Raw genomic sequence first — 14,771 nt, 5'->3', positions numbered from 1 at the left:
GGAGCGGTATACACCCACCACTAGGTGCGAAGGTGGGGTCACGGCTACACTGATCATTCCCTGTGATTCCAGGCCAGGGTGACCTTGGCAGCCATGACTGTAAGGCTGCCCGGGGTGGGGGTTGCGCAGCGGCCCGCCCCCTTGAGGGCGGCCGCCTTAGTGCCACAGGAAGGCACAGGGGTGGGAGGTCTTGTCCCTGGGCTTGACCTAGGGAGACCCCAGTCAGGTAGCTGCTTCCGGCGGGGAGGAGCCATGAGGGGGGTACATATTCGGTCCCCGCCCCCCCCTCGCCCTCTTGTCCGCTCGTTTTGCCTTGGGTTGAGGCCGCAGCCCGCCGTCGTGGTCTCGTCGTAGTGCGCGCTCAACCTCCTTCCAGCCTCAGTGGTGAGTCTTGCCGGTTACCTTACTCTCGCCCCGGCCCTGTCCCTGGGCAGTACCAGGAGACGGGGCCCTGTGGTCGGTGTACCACGGGCGGGGGTGAGGGCCGTGCGCGGAGGGCTGGCTGTGTTGCGTTGTTGTGGGGGGGAGCTGCCGATCTTTGTTTGCACGGTGAGTGCATCCACCCTCCTCTCGCCCGTTCCTCACCTTCGGGGAGTTGCATCAGGGCGGTGTGGCTTTGCTGTGGTGGGCCACCTTGGGGGGGTGCGGTCAGCTCCCATTTGTTTACGGGCATCCCTGCGGGCTACCCAGGCCCAGAGCGGGCCTTGGGGGTGCTGGCCTTGGGGAAGGTGGGGGGCAGCTGGGTTCGTGTGCCCCCCTTCTCTCCTTCGCCCACCGGCAGAGGCAGCTCCGGAGGGAACGGGGCCTCTCCCGCTTTTCCGGAGGTTTGGCTTGCGGGGTCCCCTGCCTCGCGGGCTCTGGGGGCCCAGGTCTAACAAGGCTGTCACGTTAGGAGGGGGAGTGGGCAGCCAGGCCTGCGGCAGCTGCCGAGGTCGCAATGTCGTCCCCGGGGTACTTTACTCCCCCAGCATGCCTTCCCGCCACCCGCTTCCACGGCGATTGTCGAGGATTTCAGGGGTGGGGGGCACGACCACGATCGCAGTTGCGGGGAGGGTCAGCGGGGTCCTCTATGCTATGCTAGTAGGCGAGTCCCATCCGTCCTGTGGGCAGTACTGGTGGCCAGCCGGGGGGATGTGGGGGGACTCCTGAAATATTGTGTGAGCAATCGGTGCAGCCATCTCCTGGCGTGGCATGTATTGGGGGGACCGCATGAGCAGGTTGTCGGGGGAGGCCATGACTTCCTACCCGGCTTGGATTGCGTGCCTCCCGGGGGTCGAGTCGCGCTAGCAGTGGACTATACCGGTGCACCAAGAGCGAATCTAGGATGCAGCCTCAAACACCCCCCCCCCCTCGCCTTTCTCGTTAGTCAAGTCGCGCACAGATGTGAGCGCCCCCCCCCCTCGCCGCGCGCCACCACCTTGTGTTGAGGCGCGCTCCAGTCCATCCTCACTCCTCATAGTCTCCATCTTGCGGGCCAGCCATGCCGACTGGGCTATGCTGCCATGTAGGACCGCCTCCTCGGGTGCCACGGGTGGCGATCGCTGGGTATTGTAGTCCCGAGGCAGGGAGCCCGAGCTCCACCAGGCTACCCCCACTCTTTGGGTCAACTTGGGCGTGATAATGCATGCGGTGCAGGCTGGCGGCCTCAATTTCGTTTCCTGGCCTTTCCGCTTCGCATATCGTGTCTCTCTCCAGGCATGGTGCGCAGCGGAGCGTGTTGGCTGCGTGGTGCATCAACCCCCTTCTACGTTGTGGGGGGCAGCGTTTGTTCAGAGGGCAATGCTCAGCACCGATCGGAGGCCTGCAGTGTCGCATTTCGACCCCCCCCGGCGCTTATAATGATTGTGTTTCGTTTTCGTGTGCACGCTTCCTCCCTCTCCTTCCAGCCTCAGTGGTGAGTCTTGCCGGTTTCCTTACTCTCGCCCCGGCCCTGTCCCTGGGCAGTACCAGGAGACGGGGCCCTGTGGTCGGCGTACCACGGGCGGGGGTGAGGGCCGTGCGCGGAGGGCTGGCTGTGTTGCGTTGTTGTGGGGGGGAACTGCCGATCTTTGTTTGCACGGTGAGTGCATCCACCCTCCTCTCGCCCGTTCCTCACCTTCGGGGAGTTGCATCAGGGCGGTGTGGCTTTGCTGTGGTGGGCCACCTTGGGGGGTCTCGGTTAGCTCCCATTTGTTCACGGGCATCCCTGCGGGCTACCCAGGCCCAGAGCGGGCCTTGGGGGTGCTGGCCTTGGAGAAGGTTGCAATGTAAATACGGGGGTCATGAAAAGCCTTCAATGCCCTCGGGTCGATTTCACGCTATTTGCATATGGACTGTGCCTGATTGTGCAATGTAAATACGGGGCTCGTGTAAAGCCGGAATGTGCAATGTTAATACGGGGCTCGTGTTAAGCCTCCAATACCCTCGGGTCGAGTTCACGAGATGAGCGGCAACAGGCCCGGTACCAGGAATTCTCGACTACTGTCTTACGTGACACCTCCCAGCTTCATGCGACAGGGCCCACTTCCCAACGGCTACGAGGTCGGGAGGGGGGCGCGTGTAGTGGGCGCACCCCCCGTACGTTGTTGTGTGGGGGCTGAGGTGGGCGGGGCCAAGGGGTAGCCGTGGCTACCTGATAGTTGGGGGCGGATCTAGGGTAATCCGTTCCGGCCCGCGGGATCGCGTCCGGTTCCCAGGGGAGGAGAGTTAGCCTAACCGGCGTTCGAGTCTCGGCAATGACGTTGGAACAGCCTTTGATTCTGTGCAAATCACTTAATTGGTGCCGAACAAATGCATGTGCTCTCAGTCTATTGTATTCCGAATGACGCGCTTAGTGCTTGCATGGGGTAGGAAAATAGGGCACTCAGGTATAGCGCTCCAATACCTGTGGGCCGATGGCGCGCTACATCCATATGCCAATAGGTAATCGTGGCTGCCCCCATATATGCGTCTCACGATGCCAGTGCGGGCATTGCTCGCGGGTTGTTGCTCCAGGAAACTCCAGTTCACAAGATTGCCTTGGGGCGAAGCTTTCAGTGCCTACACGGGAGAGAAAATGCGGCACTTATGTGAAGGCCATCAATACCTTAACCTCAATCTCCAATAACGAAGATGTTATTGCCATCACGGGCAGAGTTAGCGCCATCGAGGCAACGGTGACCCATGCGGCTGCATGATTAGGTGTTTTGCGCGGAACTAGCGGCCGTGAGCGGTCGCGAGTCGGTGGAATCGAGCCGCGGGGCCGCGTTCGCATTCGCGGGTCAGATCTCGGGAAATATGAGATCGAGCACCGGTGCCCTGTGTGTCGATTTCGCGTTCGCACGCGGTACGGAGCTCCCAAGGCCTGGGGCAATGGGAATGCAATGCACATGAAGGCGCTCTCCCAGTGCCCATTGTAAGGGAATACGACGCTCATGTAAGGTGCTCCAATACCGCGGGACGCTTCCGTATTCAAGCGGTTCCATGTCTGGCTATGGAGATATCACCTCCCTCGGTGGAAAGTCTGAGGCCAGTGACATGAGTGTGTGTCTAGCACTGGGGCCCCTTGGGGCACCATAGCTCACCCGGGCCCTATGCTGCCTGGGACCAGCTACCCTCTGGCAGGAGGAAGAAGTGCCCCCTTTCATAAAATAAACGCTATTTGTGAACCCGACGTGCTGGTACCAGTGCTCAATCATCTCGGGTCGCGTCCACATCCTTTATTCAGGACAAATCATTTAAGCTCCCCATGCCTGAATGCGTAAGGAAAATACGGTGCTCGTATAAAGCGCTCCAATACATCAGGTTGATTTCGCACTATGTAAACAGACAACAATCTTCTCAACCTTTCAAAGAGGTGCAGCTCCCGTCTTTTCGAATTGGTCGTCGTCGGGTCTCCAGATTTTGGTGAGCCTTGCGCACCCACTCCGCCCCGGCCCTGTCCCTGGGCAGTACCAGGCCGACAGGGCCCCTGTGGCGCGGATGGCCTCGGGGCCAGGACTTTAGGAAGCTCTCCCTAACAATTGTAGTATTGAAGAGCACTGCAGGTCATGCATGATTGAATAGTGGAACGCTCATTGGTCAATTGTATCCTTGCGTCACAGCTCAACACATTTGAAACGCGGTGTGGTATATGATTAGACATAGTTAGAAGTTTATGAGAGGGTAGCTTGCCAAAATATATGAAGGGGTAGACGATTGGGGATTCGTGAACATGACTATGCCACTCAAATGTCTACAGTTAAGTGTCCATGACTCATTGCTTCCCTTCCAGGGGAGGGGAACGGCGAACTGCAGCTATATGCAGGGGCTTTGAGTTGGAAGGCATTCGTTTACATAGCTCATTGTGGGAGAGTAAGAATTTGTACAAACTCCCATAAAATCCTTACTACTGGGACAGTGAAGAAAGAAGTAGGGAAGGAACTCTGACAATACGCAGCAAGAGCTGCATAGAGCTGAAAGTGGAACTTAATTAAATGCAAAACATGGCCTCGTACTGTCCCCTTTAGGGCCCTTAGTGAATCAATTGACCTCCTGGCAAACTTGATGCACAGCTTTTTCTACTTGCACGTGGAAGTTGGCCGGATGCTCGTGGGATTTAGGTCTACCATTATGTCTTAACCACTTTCATTAATGAAGGAACTGTTTAGTCTCCGGTGCCTCTATTCTAAATTATTGTGCTGATGGTTACGACTATCTGATGTAATGCACACTGTATATATCCTGTACTAATGTATCAGTTACCTTCATTTTCACTTCGCCGTCACATGTAGCACCTTTTATTGGTTGGAATTGGCAACTGTCACGCAATGGCGGTGACTTACCGTATTTGGTAGCTCAAGATGTTTTAAATGGACCTGGGGAAGCAATGATTTGCCTGACTCTGCCTGGGCTCACCAGTTTTGACTTCGGCTCTCACTGTTGGTACTGCACATACTTCATCGGGATGGGCACGGGGCCCGTAGGTACCAGGGGCATTTTGATTCAAATAATATTTACACTGAAAGGGCATGGGAGTGTAAAACTTTAGGAAGTTTGGCTAGTAGTGTGGTTGACCCGGCCGTACCATGCCTGAACGGAGGCACTTTCAAGAGGACATGCCTGTTAGCCTCATTGATGAATGCATAGTGAAGTAAACTCTAAGTTGACAGCAAGTTATAGGAAAGGAAAGGTTTTAACGTCTCCCCTGTAAGGGGCCTACAGTCGGAGATACATGGATGTTTAGGTAAGCATTTATCTACAGATCAGTATCTGTTACAACTGATAGAACGCCAGGCAAGATTGTAGCGTAGGCGGATAGTGGCACTTATCAGGGAAGGAATGGTGGTCTCAACGGCATGCCGCCATGCAAGGGGACCATGTACCTAGGTCACGTACATCAGGCAGTGACAGGTGAACAGGGAACATGTGTACTAGAATATCAGGAGTGGTTCCCACCACGGTCGGGCAGAAGGGGAGCTGTCATCTTGATGCTCGATGGACACCCTTACTCCATCACACCCATTGTAAGCTGAGGATGCCTGTTGACGCTGTTAGACCTGCTATTAGTTAGTACACTCACTGTTGTGCCTTGGCTCGGTTTGTCTCGCATCAGGGCCAGTTGGGGTTACTGGCGAATTTTTTGCTCTAAGGCCGAAGCGGGCGCTTCTAGAACAGGGCAAGATTGGTTAGGCCAGGCAGGATGACAAAGGTCGTCTCGGCACTGGCAGAATGGTACAGGCTGCGAAGTAGAGCCTTTGCAGAACTTAGATTTGTCTACATCCGGCTAGGGAATGTTTAGCAGCAGGAAGGTATTGAACCATGGTGAGCAATTGGTTTTGGGATTCGTGCGCAACAGGAGCAAGGGAATTGCGCTCTGTTCCGTCAGGGTACGGGGACAGTCTATACCACCAGTTACTGTAGAGCTGCCTTTTTCGCGCTGGGCTGGGGTGTCAATATCTTCCAACTTTACAGCCAGACTCTGAGCAGGCAAAGGCATACTTGTGATGGTGCAACGGGCACTCAACAGTAGAGTTAGATGTGTCATCATACCCCGATATAACGGTAGTGATGAAACACAGGTTGTGGCTACACACGACCAGGCACTCTAGGGCAGCTGGGGCGGGGGTGTGCCAGTGCCAAGAGGGTGCGGGTTGCCTGGGTAGGGCTGCTGGCTGAAGGGAGCACTACTCGGATCGCCAAAAGGGCATGTTTGTGTCATAGAAGGCTGAAGTGATACTTTTATGGCATGGTGCCAGTTGCTCTAGTTATGCGCATGTTGCTTGGCAGTGTCAGAAACATTCAGAACGCAAGGCTGGTGGTTAGCCTGTTGTCATGCTGTTCAGAGGTATTTTAGCTCAGGCATGGCCATGCAGGGGTTATAGGCCGGTTAACAGGCAGGTGAAGCGGCAGAACGTGGAGGGGCTTGGGTTGGACCTCTGGATACTAGGGCGGAGCCTGGTTGCTCACTTGGTAGCCCTCCCTTGATTTCGATGAAACAGGTACCTTTGATGCAAGTATTAGCCCGGGTAACTTCTCCCGCCCTTCAGCACTGGCTGGTAGCTATGCAGGTTGTGGAAGTGGCCTTCCAACAGGGGCGTATGGTCCATATGATCGAGGGAAACACCGGGGTAACACTTTTGGGCTCCATTCCGCAGGAGAACATTTGGCTTTCTCAGTATTCAATTAGAGAAGCATTTTACAAGTTTCTCTCCTCTGTGGTCACCCTGACCTGTCCCTCCCTGGTATACTAGCAAATTTTGGGAGGGCAAGGCTTTCAGTTGATGGGGACTGAGGGAATGCGATGGGCGTACTCCAACGGAGTGAAAGAGGAAGCAAGGCGGGCTTGTCATCTCTTACCACCTCCCGCATGGGCACTGCCAGGCAGGAGTGTCTTGTCAAAGGGTTTGCTCTATAGCCATGCAAAGGCAACCTTGGACCATCGCTTAGTTTGGTGTAGGTCATTTCAGTCAAATCCATGGGAAAGTTTAAAAGGACTGTTTAGAAAGGTTGGGGGAACCTGTCCTGATGGTGCACGCTGGCCGCCGGCCCGGTTGGGCGTAGACTTGTTTTGACTGGACCTGGGAGATGCCCGGTATCAGTATGCTGTAGGTATGATGGCCTACCAGGAGCCATGCGCAGTTGCGCAGAGCAAAGAGGTCTTGGCTTCATCAGGCATGGTCTTATACACGCCAAGTCCACAGGGTGCCGGGAGGGAGATGGGGTGCACCTCCCTAGTTTAGGCACGGTTCTTTTCCTACTGGACCTAGGGGAAGCTTTGGCTGCAGCAGGCTGTTAGTAATAGGCTACCTTGGCTAGGAGCCCGCTCAGGAGAAGCCATCGAGGTGTCAAGGAGAAAAGCTAATAGCGCCATGTGCAAGTTCACTGAGCCAAGAGGCTTTGGCTTCATCAGGCATGGCCTTTTACACGCCAAATCACAAGGGTGTCTGGAGGGTGATGGGGTGCACCTCTCCACGCTAGGCATGAATTTAATTTTACTTGACCTTGGTGAAGCCTTGGCAGCTGCGGGTTGCGAATAGACTGGTCCTACTGGGCCTAGGGGAAGCCTTGGCTGCAGCAGGTTGTAAGGAAATAGGTCTACCTTGGTGGGGGGCCCTGGTAGTGACGGTGGCCACTCCCAAGGCTGTGGAGGAGTTACAGGGCGATCCAGGGTCTGCACATACCAAGGGGTATAGCATGCAGCAGCACCGTGTGGTGCTAAGCCAGGATACCCAGGGATCTTTTAGCGTGTCCACTGGAAGACCTACGGCGCCCCGCTACCGACAGGCGGTTGTGGGTCTGAGCAACCGGGGGCTGCCATGTATGCTCCGCCCACCCATCACGGGGGGGGCGTGGTGAAGCATGTGGACTGGAGGTCCACGGATGGGAGGGGTGGACCCTCCCAACATTTGGTGGTCACCAATTGGCGCGGCCATGGTGACCCTAGGCTTATCAGACGGGCAGGCGCCATGGGGCTGGCCTGCCCTGGGATCGCCCGTAAGATAACCCACCGTTTTTGCATATTTATTATGCTAATAAACCTGCAGCAATATTTCTCCACTTACATTCAGTGTCGTGTGTTTTATTATGATTATGTACTGATGTGTGATATGATAACGGTTGCCGATATTGGCACTATGTAAGGCTGCCCGGGGTGGGGGTTGCGCAGCGGCCCGCCCCCTTGAGGGCGGCCGCCTTAGTGCCACAGGAAGGCACAGGGGTGGGAGGTCTTGTCCCTGGGCTTGACCTAGGGAGACCCCAGTCAGGTAGCTGCTTCCGGCGGGGAGGAGCCATGAGGGGGGTACATATTCGGTCCCCGCCCCCCCCTCGCCCTCTTGTCCGCTCGTTTTGCCTTACCCGCCCATCCGCTTACCCGGCATCAGGAGGGACAAGAAGGGGGGGGAAGGTTTTTTCTAACAACTTTCACTTTTGTGTTGCAGGAGGAGTTACAGGGCGATCCAGGGTCTGCACATACCAAGGGGTATAGCATGCAGCAGCACCGTGTGGTGCTAAGCCAGGATACCCAGGGATCTTTTAGCGTGTCCACTGGAAGACCTACGGCGCCCCGCTACCGACAGGCGGTTGTGGGTCTGAGCAACCGGGGGCTGCCATGTATGCTCCGCCCACCCATCACGGGGGGGGCGTGGTGAAGCATGTGGACTGGAGGTCCACGGATGGGAGGGGTGGACCCTCCCAACATTTGGTGGTCACCAATTGGCGCGGCCATGGTGACCCTAGGCTTATCAGACGGGCAGGCGCCATGGGGCTGGCCTGCCCTGGGATCGCCCGTAAGATAACCCACCGTTTTTGCATATTTATTATGCTAATAAACCTGCAGCAATATTTCTCCACTTACATTCAGTGTCGTGTGTTTTATTATGATTATGTACTGATGTGTGATATGATAACGGTTGCCGATATTGGCACTATGAGCTCCAGCACGGATGCTGCATCTTACGCTGGCGGTATTTGTGGATAACCCTTTTCAGGCATTTGGTGGCCAGGCGCACGGTTTTAAATACAGTCCTGGCCTGCGCAGGGGTCCAGGGAGCCCTCGTTTTTTTCCAGCCTGAAGTTGCTTTACAGCCCTTCGCTTGCTGAGTTTGCAGGCCGTCGTGTAGGGCTTTGCGGTGGTCGAGGTATGAGGTGGCAAGCCTGCCGCCCACCATGCGGTGGTTAGATGGAGGTAGGAAAGGAGCGGCCTTTTTGGGGCGCATGTGCTGCTCGGATTATTTCTACTGCTGCTCCTGTCTAGGCATTGAGGCCGAGGTGCTCATCACATGACTCCTACGCTCCTTACAGCATTGGGGTGATGTGGGGCTGTGCATACTGAGTGGGCTTGTGAATATTGTTATACCTTAATTAAGCAGGCATAGCTCTTATGCTTATGTCTTGTGTGAACTGTTTAACGAGACCGTTGCCACAGCTGCACGCCCCATGCTAGCAACGCACACTCACTGTGTGACTTACACACACTTGATGGGCACCCCCCGGCCCTTGTGTCTCCAGGAATGAGTACACCAGTGCCTACCCCGTGCCTGATTTTCAGCCCACGTGTACAACCTGTAGGTCTTGTGAGGTGTACATGTGCTTTGTGGGGGGTGGGGGGGGGGGACCACGCAGGGTTGGATGATTGCCTCTCCATGCAAGCTCAGGTGAATGCGGTTGTCTCTACCACCTCGTACGCTCTTAAGAGCTTGAGGAAAGTGCTCCCGCTCCTGCCTGCGGATTGTAAATTTTCAGTGGTCACAGCGCTGATTATGCCTCGTCTGGACTACTGCAATGGTCTGTATTTGAACATGCAGGAGGGTAATCTTTGTAAACTCCAGATGCTTCAAAACTCAGCAGCCAGGTTGCTTACGGGCACATCGAGATCTACCCCAATTTCTGGCGCAATAAGAAAGTTGCATTGGCTGCCGGTAAAAAAGCGAATCCTTTTCAAGGCCTTATGTTTTGTTTTTCGCGCCTTGCAGAACACAGGCTCTCTTTATATGAGACAACAATTTCGCTGGTACATTCCGGCTAGAACTTTGCGCTCCCTGGGAGCTAAACTCATCATTCTACCGAGTATACGGAAAGCCAAATGGGGTGGGAGAAGCTTTGTGGCGGGTGCAGCTAGGGCCTGGAATGAACTGCCCTTTGCCTTGAGGAATTCAAATGATCTTCTTTCCTTCAGGAAAGCGCTCAAAACTTGGTTGTTTTGATTCTTCTGTTTGCTAAGTGTTGGGAGCTCTACAGCAAGCGCCGGGACACACTAGGGTAGCTGCGCGCTATATAAGTTCGCCTAACATAACATAACAGGGTACTTTGCTAACCCCAAAACAATCATCGTTCTGATGGGAGAGGCAATGACTAGGATTTTAGTTTTAGAACCATTAAGCTTAGGGCTGTTTTGTCCCGTCCTTTTCCAATTCAAAGGAGTGAAGACCTTTGGACAAGGCTGGGAATTAATTCCCCTGTGACCCGAAGGTGAGTGGAGAGAGGGCTCAGAGTCCTGCACTGCGTGTGTAGTTGGATGGACACTGGGATCGGAGCCATTTGGTAGGGTGGTCTGGTACTGTGGCAACTGGCCCAGGGTGGGAAAGGATGGATGTCCGAAAGCACCCTAGGCTGCTGCTCCTGTCAGTGCGCCACATCCTACCTGTTCACCCCACATTAAAACATTCTGACAAAGCTTTAGAGCAGTTCAGTCCCAGAGAGAACACTTTTAAGGCTTTGGACTGAAACAAAAATCACAGGGGGAGTGTTCGTGCCAGGATTGTACTATATTAGTTCAGCTGGATATGACTACTAAATTAATTTTTCTTACACGTCGACTTTAAGCCCCCAAATAATTCAGCATTAGGCGGCCTCTGTTTATTGATCACAATAATGTAACTCAGGGAATGTACAGGGGTTTTTATTTTATTATTATGTGTTTGAAATTGTACCTGCAGCAGCAATGGGCCTAAGTTACTACCGCCTACGAGGTCGTTAAGTCTCTAAGTAAACAGCATAGGCACCAAAGTATTGTATTTGAATTTTTCAGCAAACTGAATTCTCAATTTTTGTTCCCAAAGCCCTTCTAAAGATTCTTTAATTTGTACTGTGTTCCCGGAGGTGCAATCTAAGCTCTGGGCACTTTCTAGCTGGAATCCTTCCCTTTGTGTGAAAAGAGGCATCAGAACAAACACATACCAGACGAAAACAAATTGCCTACGTTCCAGATTGCTCAGATCAAATGACTCTCTAGGTAGGGATTAATTAAGAGGCAATAAAGCTATAAACCAATATTTACTATCATATCTCTGCCTGCAAAATAAACACTTGTTAATAACACGCGGGATTCTCTTTATCGCTTAGTGCGTTAGAGAATTAGCTTTGGCAAGAGCGTCCTCTAGTGTTCGCAAGTTAAACGTACCATCAAGCTGATTAACAGATTAGATTTTAGGCACAGCTGGGCGAGCCATGGCGACTCGTATCATGTTGTCGACTCGTATCATGTTGTCGAGATTTCTAGTAAAAGGGAAAATGTACCCATATGTTAATTGCTCTCTAAACGAACCACCCGCTGATTTGTATCTCTACAGAGAAAAATATAGGGTAAATTGCGGACCAGTATGTTAGAGCTGTAGTTTTTCCCCACCTTGATGAAATTACATTTTTTAATCTGTCAGAGGCTGCAGTGCAGTTTGTCCCCCACACACCCCCAGGTGACTTTTCCTGCTAGCAGAGAGCACTTAGAATATGATTAGACAATTGTGCTCTTGGTGTAGTAGAATTAGAAAATAACAAGAACGTTTGAAGGAGAGCGCTTTAATGATTCGCCCACTGCTTCATAGGCGTAGATGTGTTTTATTTTTTATTTTTAAGATGATGACTCGCAGGTACCTGTATTGTCCCTTTTTTCTGCCCACTGTCCAGGTTCCTAGGATAGCCAGTCTCTTTCCCAGGATGGCTGTCCCACCGCCATTTGCCACCATTCAGACCGCGTCCCTGCTCGGCTCCCATCCCTTTGAAGCAGCCATGTTAGGGGTGGCGGGGGCAATGTTCTATCTGTGTGAAAGAGCTTACTCCAGCAGGCGGACGCCCCCCAAGGTTTGCCTCTCTCAAGCCTGCACTGGCTTCAGAGTAGATGTCTCTGTCCGCACACCCCTAGCAACCCCCAGCACTCTGTGGTACTGGGACGGTACCGCACAGCTTGGGTTAGCACTGTCTGTACCTTTGATTGGTAATGTTCTTTGGATCGGATAGTGTCTGTGAGGAGGGCATTGGTAAGTGAGAATGATTTTTGAATCCAATCGCCTGAGGCAGAAAGTGAATCAGATTTAAAAGGACAGCAAACTCACCATGCAACGTTTTTGACAGGAGTCGAGTGTAATATTTTGCGTTTTATTTTCCCTTATATACTTTGATGGAAGCCAAGGCTCCCGCCATTTTGCTAATGCCATATTACCCTCCCTCTCTGCTCTTCCTACATTACCCTAAGTAAAAATCACGGTTGGGTTTGAGGAAGCAAATCGCAGTGACACGATGTTTGCACGACATGCAAACCCGCTTTAAGTTTTTTTTTTACTATAAAATAAACTATACTTAAGGTCCCGAAAGATTCCTAGAGCCCTAACAACACTCCTTTTCTCTATAGTGGCATTTTTACTTCTAGCCTTAGTTTAAGACGTCTGAAGCACTCGAGCTGAATGCGTCTGGTGACGTAGAGGGTGCTTGTCAGCCATTGCTGTGTCTAGCAGTACATTGGCGGTGATGGCGCTTGCAGTTGCCATTCAACGGATGCAGGCGCCTGAGGTGTATTTTTCTGTACATATGGCTATGCATCTGAAGAGAGAAGTCCAGTGTTGTTGAGCAATGTTGCATTTAACATTTTGTTGTCCTTTTGAAATCTTCCAAATTAAACATTAGCATTTGAACATGTGAACTCGTCTGCCCATCCTCAAAGCTCTTTAGCGCTCAGTCTAGTGTCCGCCTCTGCAGTGTTTGCTAGCTGCGCCAGCCTGGGATTGGGCACTCTTTAAGTTACTTTTGCTCAGGCCAAAGGTAATCCGTTTATGTAACACAGGTGGCATTGCATAAAATGTACAAGATACCACAAAGAAGTATACCCCTGTTTAATGTAGCCACTCCTTCATTCAGTGAGGTGGACATTGACTCCACCGTTGGAGGCACGTGAAGCACGTGTCGTACCAGGGAGTACAGTCCTTGCGTGACCGTGTCCCAGGACATATGTTATGTATGAGTGTTCAATTCCGTCTCGTCAGTGCATCTTCTGTCTATTGAAGGATCATGGAGCAACTTGTCTTTCTCTCATTGGTGAGGAACCTGAGTGCTTATGGGGCAGACCACACGCCGCTTGTGCTCGCTCTAGACTATGTGCTCCATGTCAAGGCCATCCCTCTGTGTCACCCTCTTGGACTCTTCCACCAGAACATGTGAAACTCCACACTCTTCTTTTTCCAGCATTCAAAGCTACATCCCAGAGAAAGCGCTGTAGAAATCTCTCTCTCAGTGGCTGAACACATAGGAGCTGGCTATCTAGAAGAGCCCCATATTCTATGGTCAAATGAGTAAAAGGTTTTTAGGCCACTGTCCCTGTAGTGTTGTGCTTCCCAGGCAAGACATCCATTTGAGGAGGATAAAGTTCTGAAGTTTTCTTGCCGTGCATTTTACCAAGTGGCATCTTTTTTTTATACACGGAATACTCCGAACATACTCTCTTTACCTTGCCACTTGTAGTGCGCACAACTTAGGACAAAATAGGTGGGCTCAGCAGCCATGAGGTCAGGGACATCTTAAGGATTTTGGGGGCCCTGGGCCAAACATATTTTGGGGGCCCCTGTTCAGAACAGATTTGAATTTGATCCAATTTGAGCCCCTGTTTTCCACGCAGTTTCTGCTTCCTCAGCTGCGTTAGCGATCCAGTTTGCATCATAGGCATTAGCCTATATATTCCTGATGTAAACGGTCACGCGCAGCTGACAGCGGTAGGATTTAGTGTTTCCTGCCCTGCTATATTAATACTTTTTAAATTGTATATGTGTGGCTGAATTACTCTGTGCTTTTTAACAATTTCTCCTACCTACGCACACTTGCACTTTTCTTGATTCTGCTTGCCTACCCATCCTTAGCTGCGTTGATTCGCATCTTGCTTTTCCTCCAGTCCTGGTCCGCTGCGGCTGATACTCCGATTGTGCGGAGGGCTGGGGCTGCTATCGGGCTCCTCACTTCTGGCAACGCAGTTTCCACTTCCTTAGCTGCGTTAGCGATCCAGTTTGCATCATAGGCATTAGCCAATATATTCCCGATGCAAACGAACGAACGCAGCGAGCGCGCCAAAGGCAAGCCTGTCTGTGCCGTGAAGCGTCCCGGAGGCGTCCGGCGCCAGCCATGCTGCCCATTTCCCCTCCGGTGAGTTTCTTCCACTATATTACAATAGAAAAAAACTGCTTAGCCTTAGGCGGCTACCATTATGTCAGTGTACAGCGGCTGATCCGAGCTTGGAGGTAGACTTTCGATGCAATAAGTGCAACTGGTCTCTCCTCCAGCCCAGGAATCTTGCACGCAAGATCCTCCCACGCAACAATAAGTGTAAAAACAATAAGAAAATAGAGGACTTAAAGGCCACCCTTTTAAACTGTCACTCTATGCAAAAGCATGAACCACACATTTATGGCCTACTTTTAGATGAACAGCCTAATTTTTTATTTCTACTGAGACCTGGCTGTCTGCAGCCTCCAACCCTACTATCACCTCGGCCATCCCTACGGGTTATAAAATCCTTAGGAGAGATTGGGAAGGGGGGCGGTGTTGCCATAATTTACTATCAAAAACTAGACTGCTCTCCC

The 14,771-nt window shown here is 52.4% G+C and overlaps 1 protein-coding gene across 5 annotated transcripts in view; it reads left to right on the top strand.

The window, feature by feature from the left end:
- SPIRE1 (spire type actin nucleation factor 1) overlaps positions 1–14,771 on the top strand; it is a 490,495-nt gene that overhangs the window by 419,467 nt on the left and 56,257 nt on the right. For 2 of the 5 annotated variants that reach the window (XM_085605852.1, XM_085605848.1), the window contains one exon: positions 11,839–12,012. The exons of the other annotated variants lie outside the window; for them this stretch is intronic. In XM_085605852.1, coding sequence (XP_085461978.1) covers positions 11,839–12,012 — 174 coding nt within the window. The remainder of the gene's footprint in view (positions 1–11,838; positions 12,013–14,771) is intronic. 5 annotated transcript variants of the gene reach the window in all.

The sequence above is a fragment of the Triturus cristatus genome, chromosome 5_1 (genome assembly GCF_964204655.1).
Source record: "Triturus cristatus chromosome 5_1, aTriCri1.1, whole genome shotgun sequence".
Lineage (NCBI taxonomy): Eukaryota > Metazoa > Chordata > Amphibia > Caudata > Salamandridae > Triturus > Triturus cristatus.
Note: the sequence above shows the minus strand (reverse complement) of the source record. Positions and strands in the feature narration are given on the sequence as shown.